This window comes from Amblyomma maculatum, chromosome 1, assembly GCF_055883805.1.
Source record: "Amblyomma maculatum isolate TAMU_Amacu chromosome 1, ASM5588380v1, whole genome shotgun sequence".
NCBI lineage: Eukaryota > Metazoa > Arthropoda > Arachnida > Ixodida > Ixodidae > Amblyomma > Amblyomma maculatum.
In genome coordinates this window covers 341,053,587-341,069,993 of record NC_139344.1, presented here as the reverse complement: position 1 = coordinate 341,069,993, position 16,407 = coordinate 341,053,587, and the positions used below count along the sequence as shown (strand labels likewise).

Sequence of the window (16,407 nt, the reverse complement as noted above, 5' to 3'; positions counted from 1 at the left end):
ATATTACGCCATATACTGTAAGACTTTTGCCTGCAGTCGAAGGTTCTAAGGTTCCATGTAATATTTTTGTGCTCATGGGGCTATTTAACCTGTGGAAGAACCGCATGACAGATCGCCACGCAGAGCCACACCACTCTATGCGTGGATACGTCTCCCGAAATTTAGATGTGTGGGCAAAAGCAAGAGATGGATGCTGGTTTCTACTATGTAGGAGGGGTTGACGGATGCGACCTCGTTAAATCGGGCTTGAAGCCTGTTAGGGCTGGTATAGTCACACGCTATAAGAAAAAAAGAGGAGTGGCGATTTTTTTTTTTTTTTTTTCGTAGTCGTTTGCGCGCTCGATTGAGGAACGGATGGATGGTGGCTCGAATCCCGATAGTGGCACGATTATTTTCCTTACGTGTCAGAATTCGTGCATAAACATTTTTCATTTTTGGCAGATACTCCCTGTCTACACCACTCATGAGTCAAAAATGGATTTCGCCTTAAAACAGCTGTCAGAAGGCGCTTGCGCGGCGCCGTTCCAGGGTGAGTGTCTAGCTTTTTTTTTTTTTTTCTTTTTAAGTTGAAACTTCACTCTGCTGAGCAGGTGGCAAAACATCTATGGCGAATACAGTCACCCAGCAGGTACAAAATATAGTGTTGTAAACATCAGTAAGTTATTTTAGTCAACTACGAAAACGAAAATGAGGCGCTTGCGTGCAAACGAAGCTTGTCAGCGAACTTCTGCCATGTTCGGGCTGGTTTATAAATCCTCGCTGTTAGACATGCTGAACCTTGACAACCGCCATCGCACTCGCTGCTACTGTCTAAGTAAAAAAAAGTTCATTGACGGCGCGGCAGAATTATGAAACCCAGCGAGACATCGAAATTGCAAAGAACTCGCAAGGGAGGTCATGGCCGCCGGCGAACACGATGTAGCATCGGGTCTACGGTGAATTTAAAACCGCACGATGCGAGCAGAGATAGTAAAGAAAAACTGAAATTTCAGCCGCTAACCTATCTACGAATTGGTACTTGTCTGGCACCGCTGCAGGAGTTCACAATTATCGATCGCAGGTGGTCGACACCACCACAGGAAGAGTTACATGCCGCCTGCACCTACATCCACCACCATGCGTTAACGCCTTCGCTATTCCTTACAGTTCCACCTGCTAACATTAGGAGTCCAAGAGACGAACGGTAGTTTGTGCAGCCGATAGACAGACATGCACATTCCTTCATTTAGGTAAGCCTTTTTATTATGAACCACCGCCACCTTTATTACACTTTCAGATATCTCTTCTCCTGCGAAGCGTGCTCTGCCACATTATCATCAACGATGCGGGTAAGTACACCATCATCGTTTCGGCAGTAGCAGCCAGATCACTTTTTTTTTAATACGTTTCTACCTTGAAAAATAACTTACCGTGAAATTGTACACAGGGCTAGTACCAGCAGTCATGTGAAGGTCAAGGTTTGATATTTAAGGTAACTGCAGCCAATCAAATACTGTAGGGGCAGCAGGACCCTGTCCTGTCGGTTAGTCCGTCCTATGCGCATCTAATCGATTAAAATACCAGGTTTAGGCGACCATGAGACAAAGATTTGACACGAACTCAGACCAAGAGTCATGTTAAAAAAATAAAAAAAAAAAGCCAATAAGCGTAACAAACGTTCCTCCCTCTCTAAATGACGCCCTTGGCCGTATCCTAACAAAATCCTAGTTTCTGTATATGCTCATCTCTATTCGACCAGAGTTCGTTGATAGCCCTTCCGAACATAGCCTGTTATGAACCCGCAAACCCCTGTAAAACGCGTCATTAACGGACAGGTGCGGCCAGCGCACACCCGCCTTCGTGGCACTCTGCTGATTGCTGCAGCTGGGCCCGCAGTGATTGTCGAAGAGAATGTATGCTGGAAACTTGGTAATTCGGAAAAACTCGCTAAGTTAAAGAATGGTGATAACCGACCGCAACCAAACAATGATGATGTTCTAGTGGCTATCCCGTTTGTAACGAGCGGTCATCGCGATGGTGTCGCAGCCGACTTAGATACAGCGGCGCCATCTATACGACGTTCGTAGGACCAGTAAACGGTCCACGCGCACCGCGCCGAAGTTAAATGCGAGGCTATCCACGTGCAACCCGATTGGTTTCACCCCGGCCTTGCATTTTGCACACTCTAAACACATGTAGGTTTCTAGGGCTGCAAAGAAAAAAAGAAACACCTCCTAGCCGCAGTGGCCGCGTTTTCATGGACCGAAAACGCGAAGGGCGCCAGTGCGCTGTGCGACGTCAACGCATGTTAATAACATAAAATGCTCTAAATTAACCAGATTCTCTACTAACAAGTTATTTACAGACAAAGTGTTGCTACGGGACGTTAAATTGCACAGCCTACAACCCAATCTTGAGCTTGGAGTTTTTCCAATTGTTTTTCGGCCAGCCTCAACCTATCGACTACAGCAGCAAAAAAGAGAGAGAGAGAGAAGGAAAGACCATATTAAAAGCACTTTAATTTTCCTTTATCCGTGGTTACTCAGGTTATCACATGGCTTTGTCAGCTTGCCCCCTGGTTGCAGTCTTCTTCATCAGTAGAGTCTTCTCCCCGTTTCTGCAATACCCACAATAATTTACCATGAAGAAAAATGTTACCAAGGCACAGCCAAAGCAATCCTTGCAGCCAAGCACGGTGATCTTACCATTCCAAACTGCAGTAACCCAGTTTTAACAAAACAAAGCAAACCATTGATGTCACATTTTCTATTGTGACATACTATGAATAATCTAATTCTCGAGGGAATTATTAATAGTTTTGCTAATCACCTCAACCAACTGATTATTGAATACTTTTGGATATTTGAGCTCAACACAGCCCATCCTAATATTATTCACAAAAGCTTTGGCTGTTGAAGCCAATTGATGGTTATGACAAGCAAGAAGATTTGATCTTCTGAGAGGAATTTAAAAAACTTCGATATAATGGCTGTTCATTTATTTGCAGTGATTTCATATCCTGTGGTGTTGTAAAACATTCATACAATGAAAAATAATTATATTGCAGCATTTGTATGCTTTGTGTGGCCTCAACCCTACCTGAAGAGGTGTAACCACCGTCTGTAGCAAAACTGAAGAAGCAAAGCAGAAGAAATTAAACTAGAAATCATTTACCAGTGATGGAAGAATCCCACATGGTAATCTATGTTTATTAATAGCTTGCACATCATGTCACAGAAAGAACACAAAAAAATCAATTTCCTAACCCCTTCAAAATATAGCCCAACTTATATACTTCAATGGCTGACAAAACTGGAGGGCACAAAGATCCACAGTGACTGTGTGTCACTGTGACTGACATACACAGTTAAACAGCGCTTGAAGCTCTCACCAAGTTCATTAGGTCCAGGAGTTTGTGTGCATCTTCGCCAGCACACAAGTCCACCACGTCTCGAGGCAGGGCATAGTGACGGTAAGCACTCGGTTGCACGCCGCGGTTTTCTTTCATGAACCGAAATATTGGTGCCTGAAACCGAACCCCAAAGTAGCAACAACTTCAAAATGAAATAGGATTATCTATGACGGGTAATCACTGTTCTGCCTTTCTGACTGGCCCTACTTAATTGATAAAGGCAGCAGCTAGCCTGATATACTTTCATTTTTTATCGGCGTGCACGAAAGGCCAATATGTCAGTTTTTCGATACCTCTGGTTCCCAGTGATGAGTATCATCTTGATGAAGCCTTCAGAGTTTCTATTTAAAATCATATTTATAGTGAAGCCCTCTACCCAAACAAGAATGAGTGAATATATACTGTGCAAACTCTGTCCATATGCACAGCTTCTGCTCAGCGTGAAAGATGTGCCCTCGTACGAGTGTCATAAACTGACTATGGGATTTTATTTTTCACACTGAAGAGGCACACTCAAATGATAAATTACTCCCTGCTTGCTGACACTCATTCTGTACTGATGCACTTACACTCCGTGATGTTTTCTGATCCTAAAGTAAAATCTACAAGCACAATTTGTTAGCTTCCAGACCAGTGTGATTTGGCTCATGATGCCCAGGTAGGCCAAACTAGGAAGTCAACATGAGTAAAGACACTTCAAACCTCTAAATAATACCTCTGATTGACTTTATCAGGTAGTGAGCTCTGCACGCCTACACTGGTTTGGTATAAGGCATACTGCTAAAGGAAAAACTCGTATACACCTGAGTTTAATCTAAGGTGATATAGTGGTGAACCAATTCGGAAAACAACTCGCCCATCTTCAAAATAATTTCCTGAATCTACAGCAGGACCATGGACAGTTTCCTTGGTCAAAGGTCAAAAGCAATCTCGCAAATGAAAGTACATGAAGTTTCAAAAACCGAGTTGCTTACAAATAATCACCAAACTCCTGGCCATACGGTGAACTTTGTATGTAAGCTTACAAAATGGCAGTCATCAAGTGCTGCGAAGAACAGGAGTTTGAAACCCTAAATATTTAAAAAAATGGCTGCAGTGGTCTCTGAACTGTTCAGCTTTGCACTTTTATTTGACTGAAGTCTCATATTTATTAAAAAAGCACTGCTCTGCAAAGATGCTACAAGTGCTATCTTGTACACACATGCAGACATGCACAGATTAAACTTACCCCTGTGGACTCGCCAACTTTGAGATTTTCAAGCTCATCCCAATCGAACAACAGAGAGTCAGTGTGCACCCCAAATGGATTGAAGTCAAGCAGCTTTACAACATCCTAGCGTGAAAGAATAACACTAACTTGTAAAAAATGCCATAATTTCAGTCCTGGGGGCAAATGCCACCCTGAAAAGCATTTCTAAAATGAAAAAATGAATGGACTAATGTGCTTAAAATTACTATCCGTATACATGGATATTTCTTACCTTCCTCTTCCTGTACACATCAAACACATCTGCAATGAATAAAGCAAAAATAATGTCTACAAGAAACAGCGACTTATTTCACTCATAACACTTCCAGTCAATTACTATCAAAGAAGGCGGAAGGGGAACTGCAGATTTTAAATTTAAGAGATATTCTTAGGAAGCAGGCCAAGACTGCATAGAAAACATTCCCCTTTTTCAGATGATCAATTATAAAATTTCCGCCAGGTCCTCACATTATCTCTAACATGACAAAACTGCTTTAAGGGTCTTCATTAACACTTTTGTCTCATTTCTATCACAAAACGTTACTATAGAAACAAATCAGCCTATTTGAGGTTTTAAAGCACTCATGCTTTGGAAACAAGTAAACAGAAGCACGCATTTGCAGGAGCCATACCAGGGATGCTTGCAATGCGGAACACCAATTTTTAAGAAAAATGTTACACAATCACTTTACATGTGTTGCTTGAGACAGTTCTGCAGACGACTCAAGATTTTAGCACATCTTTACTGAGCCTGCATTTGCGGACACTAAGCAATGTATAGGAGGATTTGATAGCGTTCGCGTACCATTCACAAATGTAAGTGCATTATCCAAAGCAGTCAGTGGCGCTAATGAGCAAACAATGGGTGTTGCAAAAGTTATCACTCCCTTCTGATGAACAAAACACTACTCGTGCAGAGTTCACGTTCCGAACACACTCGAAGCAGAGACATCATTCTCTGCTATGAAAGAAGCTCTATACTGTCAAGTAGAATGAGATACCTTCAGCACAATAAAATTTGGAACCACACAAGCTCTACACCTTTAAGGGTATAACAGGCTCTAAGCTCTACGCCTTCAAGGGTGTAACAAGGCCAATATTTCTATTGGCCGAGCAATCTTATACACCTTCCACTCTGCAGCTACCTGCAGGGCATTGCTACTAAGTGGCCATCAGGAATTGCAACGTGTTAGTGGCATGCAGCATATACAGGCAAGTAGAGAAGAGAGAGGTACTCACATGAAGAAGAGACAAACCTAGACTTGATTCTTTCGTGGAAGAATGAGAGTATGTCTTGTACAATGCTGGCCTCCTGTTCTTGGATGTGACCATAGTAATGCGTGTAGTCTCTCTGCGAAATGCCTGACGGAAAGAATGAGACTCTGCTCAGTACAACCACTTTTCACAACGCAGACTCACTTCTGGGCAAACTTGCAAGCTTTCACAAGAACTCTGTATAAAGTTCTGGCAATGTAATGAAGAAAAAAAAGGGGGAGGGGGGGAACTATTGCCAGGCCATTAAACTTTTACACATTTGGTTAACACAAAATTTGGGGATGGCACAACCAAATGGATTTGCATGTGAAGCTGTCTTCAAGCACAGAAAGAGTGATGGCTTATTCCACTTCATATCATTTTATTAAAATAGCATTACATGTCCCGTTCTGCACAAAATCCGGCGAAGTCCACCGTGTCGCAGCTATAAATGAAAAACCACGGGCATGCTCTGGCAAGTAGTAATTGGCATGCCATAGGGGCCAACGACTGATTATTCGGTTGTGTGATGTAACAAGACCACATGATATCGCAAAGTTGAGAGGAGCTGCCAATTCATATTGCTCACATCAGGTGGGAAGGTGGGATAGGGATCAACTTTCCAGGGCTATGGGATGCCGAGTCACACATGCTACTCCTAGGTCACTTAGGCACATTTGTATGTCTTGGTTAAAACAGGTCTTATCTATGTGAGGCGGTCACTTGCAACCGATAGCTAGATAATGTGATAGCTGAGAACTGCACGCTAATAAGAATTTGTGATATTAGAGGTGCAAATTAAGGGACCAGTAACTAAGCAAGCAAAGACTACATGTAGTGAATGAGGAAATGCAAGGGGAGCAACAGACAGGAGCCATCAATAATATTGTATCATACGTTTAAAGGCAGAGCTTAAGTGTCCTCCATAAACATTTCCATTTAATTTAATGTACCCTTAGATATAACATTGGAAAGGGAATGCAGAAAGCTTCCTGAAGCCGAATGACATGCCTACCATACCTTATGCGCCCGCTACACCCAATAGCGGATGTTGTTGCATGGGACTTATTTTAAGTACACACAATTCCACATTTTCATAATTTTTCCACAATTATTTTTCAGAAGCTCAAAGGTTGCGAGTGTGCTCTGTAGGAAAATGTGCTTTTATATAGGCTAAAACAGTGGCTGTGACAGCCAAAGTCACAAAGAAGCTTCCAAGCCTATGACAATTGAGCAATTGATTGCAGGCACTACAAAACATTTGTGGACGCCTTTTTCAGGGTGCTTGACTAGAGTTCCCCTGCAACATTCTCATTACATGTCTGTTAAAAGTACCTATCCAATCTCACACAACTTGGTACTTCAGGCTCTGCCTAAGGCAGGATTTCCAATTACCTGACCAGACTTATATATCTTGCCAAGTTATTCTTGAAGGGAGTCCACTGTACAGCTCAAAGAAGACTAAAGGCACTTCAGAGTTTGCACGAATTAATTGCAGGGAGTCCACTGTACAGCTCAAAGAAGACTAAAGGCACTTCAGATTTTGCACGAATTAAGTGACTGGTGTGAAGTTAGGAGGTGTGAAAACAGCAGGGCATAGATGAAAGAATATCAACATAAGCTGATAGCATCTAGCTAAAATTATGATAAACCAGATGGCTTGGCAACATGTGGGCATGTATTGCGCAAAACGCATAACTGGCAGTTTATTATAACAGGGTGGATACTAAGGAAAGTCAGACAGAGATAGGAATGGCACATAGCAAAACAGAATGGTAAGGCAAGAAAATCTGAAGCAATGGTGTAATTAGAGGTGGCAAGATACCTGGGTTAATCGGAGATCACTGGCAGAGGTTTTTGTCCCGTACTGAAACTTTAGCTAAGATGATGATGATGATATGCTGATGCAATACTTCAGAGGCAAAGTCGGCACAATAGGTAATGTGACAACAGTGCAGCAGCAAAGGAGAAGATGTGTGCAAGAGGACTTGCCTATTAAAACAGAGTCTTTCACAAAGCACCGAAACTCTGTGCTTGGGTCGATTTCCACCCATTTCCTAAGGACGAGCTCGTACTGAAATAAGTTGCTGATATCCGTTTCTTTGTTCCAGTCGATACAGGCATTAAATCTGCACAAAAACAAGATTTTAAAGAACATCCACACTAATAACATCAACACTGAACTACTGCATGTTTTTGCATAGGCATCATGTCAATAAAATTCAAGAAGAAAAAAAAAAAAAGCATGCCTGTCATCTATAGTTGTATAAGCTACATGACAAATACATATTAGCATTTTGTTCAATCTTTACAAAGCAAGCCACTGTACAAACAAAGCAGAAAGAAAGTATGTATCACATTATGCACAGCAAGGTGTGTGCTCAGTATGAGTGAGGAGAGGTGCCAGAATTTCCATCCCTAGCATGAATGACGAAGTTCCACCATGGAGAGGGAACGTCTAGAAAACAGGTGGGCCAGTATAGTGTTTGTTAGCATTCTCATCCCCTTAATAAGGGCAATAAGAAGAAAGGCAGAAATCTGAAGGAATCAGGTGGCCTTTCTTCACATCACTTTAAACAATTTGTAATATGAACCCTTCAACCGTGCAGTATATCAAACCCCATTCTTGGCAGTCATTAGATATACTTAACGATGCATCGGACCTCGCCAAGTGCCACTTCTCGTAATAGTACTATTCAAGCACTTTTCTTCGAGCACTTTTCTGCCGCAGAGATGGATCGGTTGCGTGGAATTGGGCACATGCTCGCAGTACTAGTGCTGTAAAATTGCGTAATGAGGTAAACGTGGCATAGCTGGAGGGTGACCTCTGCTCTGCCTAGCAAGCAGTGCCCTCTCACAATGCCAGCAGGCGGCACGTGGCTCTAAGAAGCGCACCACCTGCGTGGACACAATGTATTCTTGTTTCAGGTTGCAGACAAGTTTATCTATTGCCATTTTTTGTACATCAAATTATTGATATATCAAACTATTTCACGATCCCCTTTAAGTTAGATATAGTATGTATCCCAGGTGAAAATATGAAGAGGGAATTGGTCCCACTTGGAATCTAGTGGTACTACTCGTACACAAGCAGGAAATGAACTGGTCCCACTTGAAAGTAAGTGGGAATTGAAATTGTCCCAGTTGAGAGCAAGTGGGAATTGAAGTGGTCCCACTTGAATGCAAGCAGGAATTGAATTGGCCTCACCGAGGTCCCCTTGTGACATATAAATTTGGGTTTTCGACAAAAGGCACCACTAACCTGGTTCTTACAATAACAGCTGTTGCAGTTTAACCTATTAAATTCTACTCACCATTTCTGCTATCAATGCAAGCAAAAATGCATGAAATAACTTTGCTCGATAAGCAAGTTTCACTAGTGTCAGTATAAGAGTGTCATGAAGAGGATATATAAATGGGAGCAAAAGTGTTCTTAGTGGATGCATACATATATTGGTGGTACTAACGCCCGACTCATTTCTCATGTGTTGATATATGCTTATTCTGTGCTTGTCTTGACTTCTATGAAAGCATATGTAATTCTGTCTCAACTCCATTTTTGTTGTTTTGACTGAAAGATTGTCCAACTTGCCAAGTGGTACCACTTGCAAGTGTCGCCTGTCCAATAAAAATGTTCGCCTGGGATCTGGACCTGACTGCAGACAGATGAAATGAATTAGGAATTAAGATGAAAATCATAGATCGTCACATTTGATTTGCACTGGGTAATGGAGAAACTTTGCAGTTAGTATTAAAAAGCAAGAAGTTAGCTTAAGCTGCGAATTTGCTCCCCAAGCCAGAATTTCTCCTGTCAGGTTTATAAAACATGGTCCACTTCACATCCGCAGACATTACCTGAAATGCATTAAAAATAAGCATCTCCAATTTCATAGAAGTCTATTTGTCACATTCTTGAGCCACAGCCCATAGCATGCCTGCCATTTTCGGCACCCATTCATGATTCAACTCCTAGCCTGTACTCAATTACTGTTAGAACGATTTGGTAGTGAAAAGTGACATTATGTTGCTTACGGTTGCGTCAGATCATGTGTAACAAAGTCCGAGCTCTTGAGAAGGAGGCAGATGTCAGCGAAGCAGGTGCAGCAAGGACTGTTGTTGGTTGCTATCCACACAGCATCTTTGGGACTGCTCCAGTTCAGCTTGGGGAACACTCGCCCACCAAGACGTTTGATAGCACTGGACACTGTTTGCTCCAACTCTGGGAAGGACGGAATCTGCAAAGAAACTTGGCATTGAGACTGACGAGTATCGGTGGAAAATTGTACGCAAAACGTTTCATCTGTGCTCTTCGTTGTCCCCACTCATTCAGCATCAATATGTACACCCTTCATCATGTTTGGAGCCAAATGGGCCTACATCCGAGCCAACAAAGGCCACAATTTGCCGCTCGTAATCCAGCTCCTGTCTTGTTGTTTTCCTGATGGTTCCATCACCTCCAAGGGGTAGGTCTTCCACAAATGCTGCAGGAACCCCACGCTACACGGTACAGAAGCGAACCCCTTGACTCTAAACTTATGAAAAAAGGCGTACGCTCAAGCTGGAGGGCCATTAAACAACTGGAGTTCAAAACGTTTTTGGAATTTATTTTTGCGTTTACCACAGAATGTATGCTGCAGACAAATTCAACAGGGTGACTGCTAATATTAAAGAAAAATCTACCTTAACTTTATGGTCACTACCTTTCACATTTACTTTCAACAAGTTATGCCAGACCTGCAGTGTTCCAGAGATGAAAAGCTGTGTCCAACACTTAGACCATACTAATATGCATTCCTCTTTATTCTTTACTACACAATGAAGCTTGTTTACATTTTAAAAGTTTTACTTTCTCATACATTTCATCAATGTTGAGAGCAGGAGTTTGTGACACATTGTCATCTGTTCAAGAGGAAGTCATTAAATAAATAGGGCATACTTTATGTAGGCATTCTTAGCAGCATGTACAGCAGCTTCCAATGACAAGCTTGACGAGCAGAGGTCTGCAAAGTGTGCATACTTAGCCATTAAACCAATGCCTTCTCAGAGGACCCCGCTGCGGTGGTGCAGTGGTTACAGCGCTCGACTACCATGCATAACGATGTGGGATCGAATCCTGGCCACGGCGGGCACTTTTCGATAAAGGCGAAAAGCAATGTGCCCGTGTGCTATGCGATGTCAATGCACATTAAAGAACTCCAGGTGGTTGAAATTTTCAGAGCCATCTTCTCCGGCATCTCTCACAGCATGAGTGGCATTGGGACGTTAACCCCCATAAACTAAACCAAACCTTCTCAGAGACACTTTAACTACGCAAAATTCAACAAATCACATTCTGTTTTCTCTATTTTTTTTCCATTAATTTCTTTAAAAAATAATGAAGGCATTTTCACTTTTTCTCATAAGATGACTGCTGCTTCCATAAACGACTGATGCAATAAAGTTTCATTACAAGCTACTCAGAGTAAACTGAGTTTTTGACTGAGTGTTTTATACAGATACACATGGGCAGTTTTACAGCATTTCAAAATTATGGTAAAAATAAAAAATCCTATCCAAACAGAAGCTGATATCAAGGTAACAACCTGTTACTCACCCTGCTTTTTGTAATTACTGATCTTTGTACTTTGCCATGATAAGCATCAAGCTAACACTTGCAGAGAAAATTTTAAAATAAAATGCCTTGAAATGTTGGTGTTAGTGATGAAAATTGCAGTGCCTTAATTTTCCGCAATTTCTCTCCAGGCTGTCTGGTTACATACACATGAAAAACATCAGCATGCCAAGTGAAAAAAGGCACAAAACAGAATTCTGCCAATCATGACAAGTGCCTTGAGATTCACCGGGGCACCTTATGAGTGATGTAGTCCCCAAAATAATGGCTTCTAAAATAACAAATGACAAAAATTGCCAGAGATATTAGAAGCAACGGATTTAGCTCGTTTTTTTTTTTTTCTTGACTAAAATCTTTTCCATTTCCCCTCAATTTGTGTCTTTAAAAGCAATGGTCCACCTAAAAAGGCAACACCTAGTTGCTGTCATCCAATGCAACTCCACTTTGCCCATTATCTTGGTAGGTGATGCCTACAGCTGTGTGAAACAATGCAGGTCTTGACTCGCTTAGTCGGTTCCTTTACAAGAGCACAAATGAAACAAAACCGTATCCATAAGAAAGTACAGAGACCTGACTCTGGTGTTCCTTCTGTGTGTGTCTTGCATTACATGGAATCAAGCAACATGGCTGTGACACACACAGTGAAGTGCTTTCGCCGGTACAGAATATATAAACTTGTCCCACTTCAGAGATGCTCCAAGACTATTCTATGAGCAGTTTGTCAGCAAGGCATACAAGATAGTTTACCTCAGAGGAATCTGTGTCAGCTTCAGACCAATCTACCTGAAAAATTAGAACCAGAAGAAAGGCACCCGTTGCAGTAAATTTGTAAAGCGCAACTCTGGAATGCACGTTCAAAGGACTAAACCATATGAGTTGTAAATAACATGTCATGCCAGTGTCAGTAAAAAGTATGAAAGAGCACTGAACAAGGGCAGGGTGGAGGGTCCCCCTCCACCCTTGTTCAGTATTCTTTCATATTGTGTAGCCATCTTCTTTCCCTCGTTTTACCCTGGATTGTCAGTAAACGGTGAGCCTTGAATCAGCACATAGCTGTGTTGATCCTTGTGAGTGCTGTATGAGTATTCATGCCATGTGGCAACATTTCAGCTACACAGAATGATGTAAGTGGCTTCATGACCTTTTGTCTACTAAATGTTCCTATATACAGGTCATTGCCTGAGGTGGCAAGTTTTTCGACATTCAAGCCCCCAAAATGAAACACATAATAAAGACCAAACATAGGACTCGCATCCATCAGAAGAATACCTAAGTTACCCTGCTATAACTGCGCACAGCTTGCTTGTTTGTCAAATATTTTTTCATAAAAAGAAGGAAACAATTTCTAATGTTTCATAGATAAAAAATGATATATATATATATATATAGTTAAATGCGAAATAAGCAGACATACCAGAAAAAGCTTAATGCAGATAGCATGAGCACAGCAAGGCCTGTATACTTCACCCCTACAAACTCCTACTCTGATGATTTTATTTTGATTAACAAATGCAAAGAGCTATGTGCGACACAGGTTGAAGGTATGCGATACATGCAAAGAGCTATGGCTTGCCCGATATTGGCAAAGAAAGAACATACTCTGGCCATCTTCTTTAAGCCATGCTTATTGAAGTAATCATTGTGAGCAGGAACAGCTTACACCCTCAGGCTATGAAAGTTTGTCTCCACTTGATAAAAGTAACTGCTTGAAAAGTTGGCCCATTTATGTGCACACAAAAACTCACCAATATTATCTGTATCCGCTAGATCCAGCCAAAAAAGTATTCGTTCACTCACAAGCCCACTTATGCAAACAGAATAGGCTTAGAATATTTGTTTGCCTGTGTCTTGAAAAAGAAACCACGCCTGAAATTTTCCACCCTGCTGACTTCCATTCAGCTATACAATTCTTTAAGTTGCTAAACACAAATTGCGCACACTTACCTCATCTTCTGAATCAGTGTCATACTTTTGAGATGAAGGAGCCCTGAAGAATAAAAAAAAAAATTAAATTCAGGGTTATCACAATTAAGAAAAGTAGTCCAAAACAAACATGCTACCCTTAACCAGCTTCCCAAAAAGAATAAGCATCCAAACAATTAGCAAGACAGCACTGCCCACTATCCAAAATTTGCTCAAAACCACACAAAGCCTGATGAACACAATTCAAGCTATACATTAATAGGGTAGTCAATTCAGAAATGTATACCAGGGCATGCGTGCCAGACAAAAATGTTATGTCTTTAAAGCAGAACTCACAATTAAAATCCAATCTCACTTGGATAATGTATACTTCCATGGGAGCTCCTGTGCATGGCGATCAGTCACCAACCATAAGCACGAGAATGGACTTCAGCAACAGCACAGTTTTTAAAGGGCGCATAGCACAAATTTTTTCGGACCTGTCACACAAGACAAACCATTGTCATGCTCATGTGTGCACTTCTGCTCCAGCACTACTGTTAAGCCACTTACATGCTATGCTAGCCTAAACAATATTAATTGTAAATAATACGCTTTGCCACTATTAGTAAGAGGTGAACCTTGAATCAGCACATAGTTGTGTTGATCCCTGTGAGTGCTGTATATACAGGGTGTGTTTGGAAAGTAATGCAATTTTATCAGCAGAAAAGAAATTATTCAAGATATCATTACAAATGTTTAAAATCCTTTTAAGAAGTCTTCTTTGGCATCTACACACTTTTAAAAAGCGATTCTTCCATGCACTGTACGCATCCTGGAAGGCATCGACAGGAACCTCGTTTAGAGCCTTTGTCATGGCGGTTTGGATCCCTTCACTGTCCCAAAATGGACTCCTTTCAGGGCGCTCTTGATCCTCGGGAACAGGAAGAAGTCTGGCAGAGCCAGGTCAGGACTATAGAGGGGCCGGGGCAGCATTTATAAGTTGTGCTTGGCCACAAACCCCCGCACGCGCGCAAAGAATGTGGCTGGGAACATTGTTGTGGTTCAACTCCCAGGTGTCTGTGATCTCCTTTCTCCCTCGAAGGACCCTTTTTCTCAGTCTCTCGAGCACATCCATCTGGTAGATAGCGTTGAATGCCTGTCCTTGGGGTTCAAATTTGTTGTCAACTACACCCTCGGCATCAATAATGACCATTTGCATTGTTTTAATTTTGACTGGATCATCGTTGCCTTCTTGGGGTGCAGGGCTCTGAGGTTTGCCACTCACAACTTTGGTGGTTCACAGTGCTATGAGAATAGAAATTTGGCGCTATGAGAGTAGGACAAAGCATATTTCCTGCACACTTGCTGAATCATTTGATAGGTCTCACAAGACTCATTCATTTTATCACAGAACTTGATCGCATAGCGTTGTTCGCGTGTGGATGCCATCGCACGTCGTGACAAGGGCACAATCAGTAGGTGCACAAACAGCAATCATGACGCTCCTAGAGCTCAGAGCAGTCTGCACTAGGCAGAGATGAAATTTTGAACGCCTCCCTTTCCTAAACCAACCAATCCAGGCGCGGTAGGGTCGATTAGAGCGCCAGAAAAAAAAATAATTGCATTACTTTGCGGACACACTTAATATACTACAGTGTATGTGCTTCCCTTATGTTTGGATGATATGAACACCTGCTAAACAGAAAGGAAACAAAAAATTTGCATTGAATGCCTTACAATAATGAATTCAATGTTTGAACGCACAGGAACTAGCAGCTGTCTAGCGGGATTTCGAATGGTCTCACTAGAAAGCAAATGGGACCAGTTGAAAGGCAGTGGTTTTTATAAATGGCCCCTCTTAAAAGCAGATGGTCTACTAAAGTTCACTTGTGGCATGTATTCATGTGAGCATTTGCATTTTCAATGAACAAGCCAGAACTAAGATGGTCCTCATAATAAGAGCAGCATAACCTGCTAAATTGTAGTCCCGAGTCAGATCACTGCAGACATTCACTTTATAGACACACCGAGTTGAGGATATCAGTGTCTGACATGTTTCTTGTGCGTGACACGTGAATCCGCACTTGTCCTGACTTCCGTGAAAGCGTATATAATTCTTAGCTTCAAAACTGAGACGTGGCCCTACTTGCCAAATTTCCCCCTGTTGCATTACCAGAAATTCATACTCACTCTCCTGGAAGCACCACGCCGTCGGACAGGAGGTATTTTATGAAGTCGCTCGTCAGAGGAATGCAAACACTGCAATGCCAAAACAAACGCAGGTCACATTTTGTAATTTTCTGCAGAGCACGCCAAGTGAGACAAGGGTACGTCGGACGGTCTACGAAAGCAAAGTTTCACGCACATTTATTTATAGTGACATTAATCCAGCAAAGGAGCGTTATGCCTGCGATGCACATCGAAAGCACATTAACGCATCTTCGACCGTTCGTTTCGGACTAGACACACATGCCAGGAGCACAACAAAAAACATTCTGCGATGCGTAACTCACCTCGTAACAGTTGCATTTTTGAAGACACCATACCAAGATGAAAAGCTGCAGCTGAGTACGTCTTGCACCTTCATAGTTGCTGACTGCAGGCAGGCTTCAAAACTATCTGGTCAATGGTATGGGCAGTGTGGCCTCCCGATACAGCAAGTGGGACGGCAGCCGGAAAACCGATCAAATCACCTTAGTAGGATGAATGAATTCTTCTAAATAAAAAAATACACGCTACACAAGAGCGCTGCGATACCACAACCACATGCTCAGCGGTCCGGTGCAGCTGTGACGATGGCACGACAGAACGAAACCTAGCACCGATCAAAACAAAAACACGCCAACGCAATTGATGTTCCTCCTACTCGCGATTTCCCGATCTTGAGAGCTCGACGGACGTTAGCTTTCTCAGCTGATATGCGCACGCGGTTAATTAGGGTATTAAGGAAACAATCCTTTTGTAAATAAAAAGAAATTTAATTCAAATAAATTCTGC

General features: G+C 42.0%; 2 protein-coding genes across 2 annotated transcripts in view; one reads left to right on the top strand and one right to left on the bottom strand.

Moving 5' to 3' along the window:
* The first annotated feature begins 458 nt into the window (after window positions 1-458).
* Window positions 459-16,407, top strand: part of LOC146207589 (vezatin-like) — a 42,700-nt gene continuing 26,751 nt past the window's right edge. The window contains exons 1-2 of the mRNA XM_084588909.1: window positions 459-529; window positions 1,277-1,328. Coding sequence (XP_084445035.1) covers window positions 1,323-1,328 — 6 coding nt within the window. The 5' untranslated portion in view covers window positions 459-529; window positions 1,277-1,322. The remainder of the gene's footprint in view (window positions 530-1,276; window positions 1,329-16,407) is intronic.
* On the bottom strand, window positions 2,479-16,366 carry LOC146207590 (translation initiation factor eIF2 assembly protein-like). The gene is made up of 11 exons (XM_084588889.1): window positions 15,924-16,366; window positions 15,601-15,669; window positions 13,450-13,492; window positions 12,253-12,288; window positions 9,927-10,129; window positions 7,887-8,023; window positions 5,880-6,002; window positions 4,873-4,901; window positions 4,620-4,724; window positions 3,371-3,505; window positions 2,479-2,596 (listed from the first exon to the last, which is right to left on the bottom strand). The coding sequence occupies exons 1-11, from the start codon at window positions 15,995-15,997 to the stop codon at window positions 2,543-2,545; spliced, it is 1,008 nt and encodes a 335-aa protein (XP_084445015.1). The 5' UTR covers window positions 15,998-16,366; the 3' UTR covers window positions 2,479-2,542.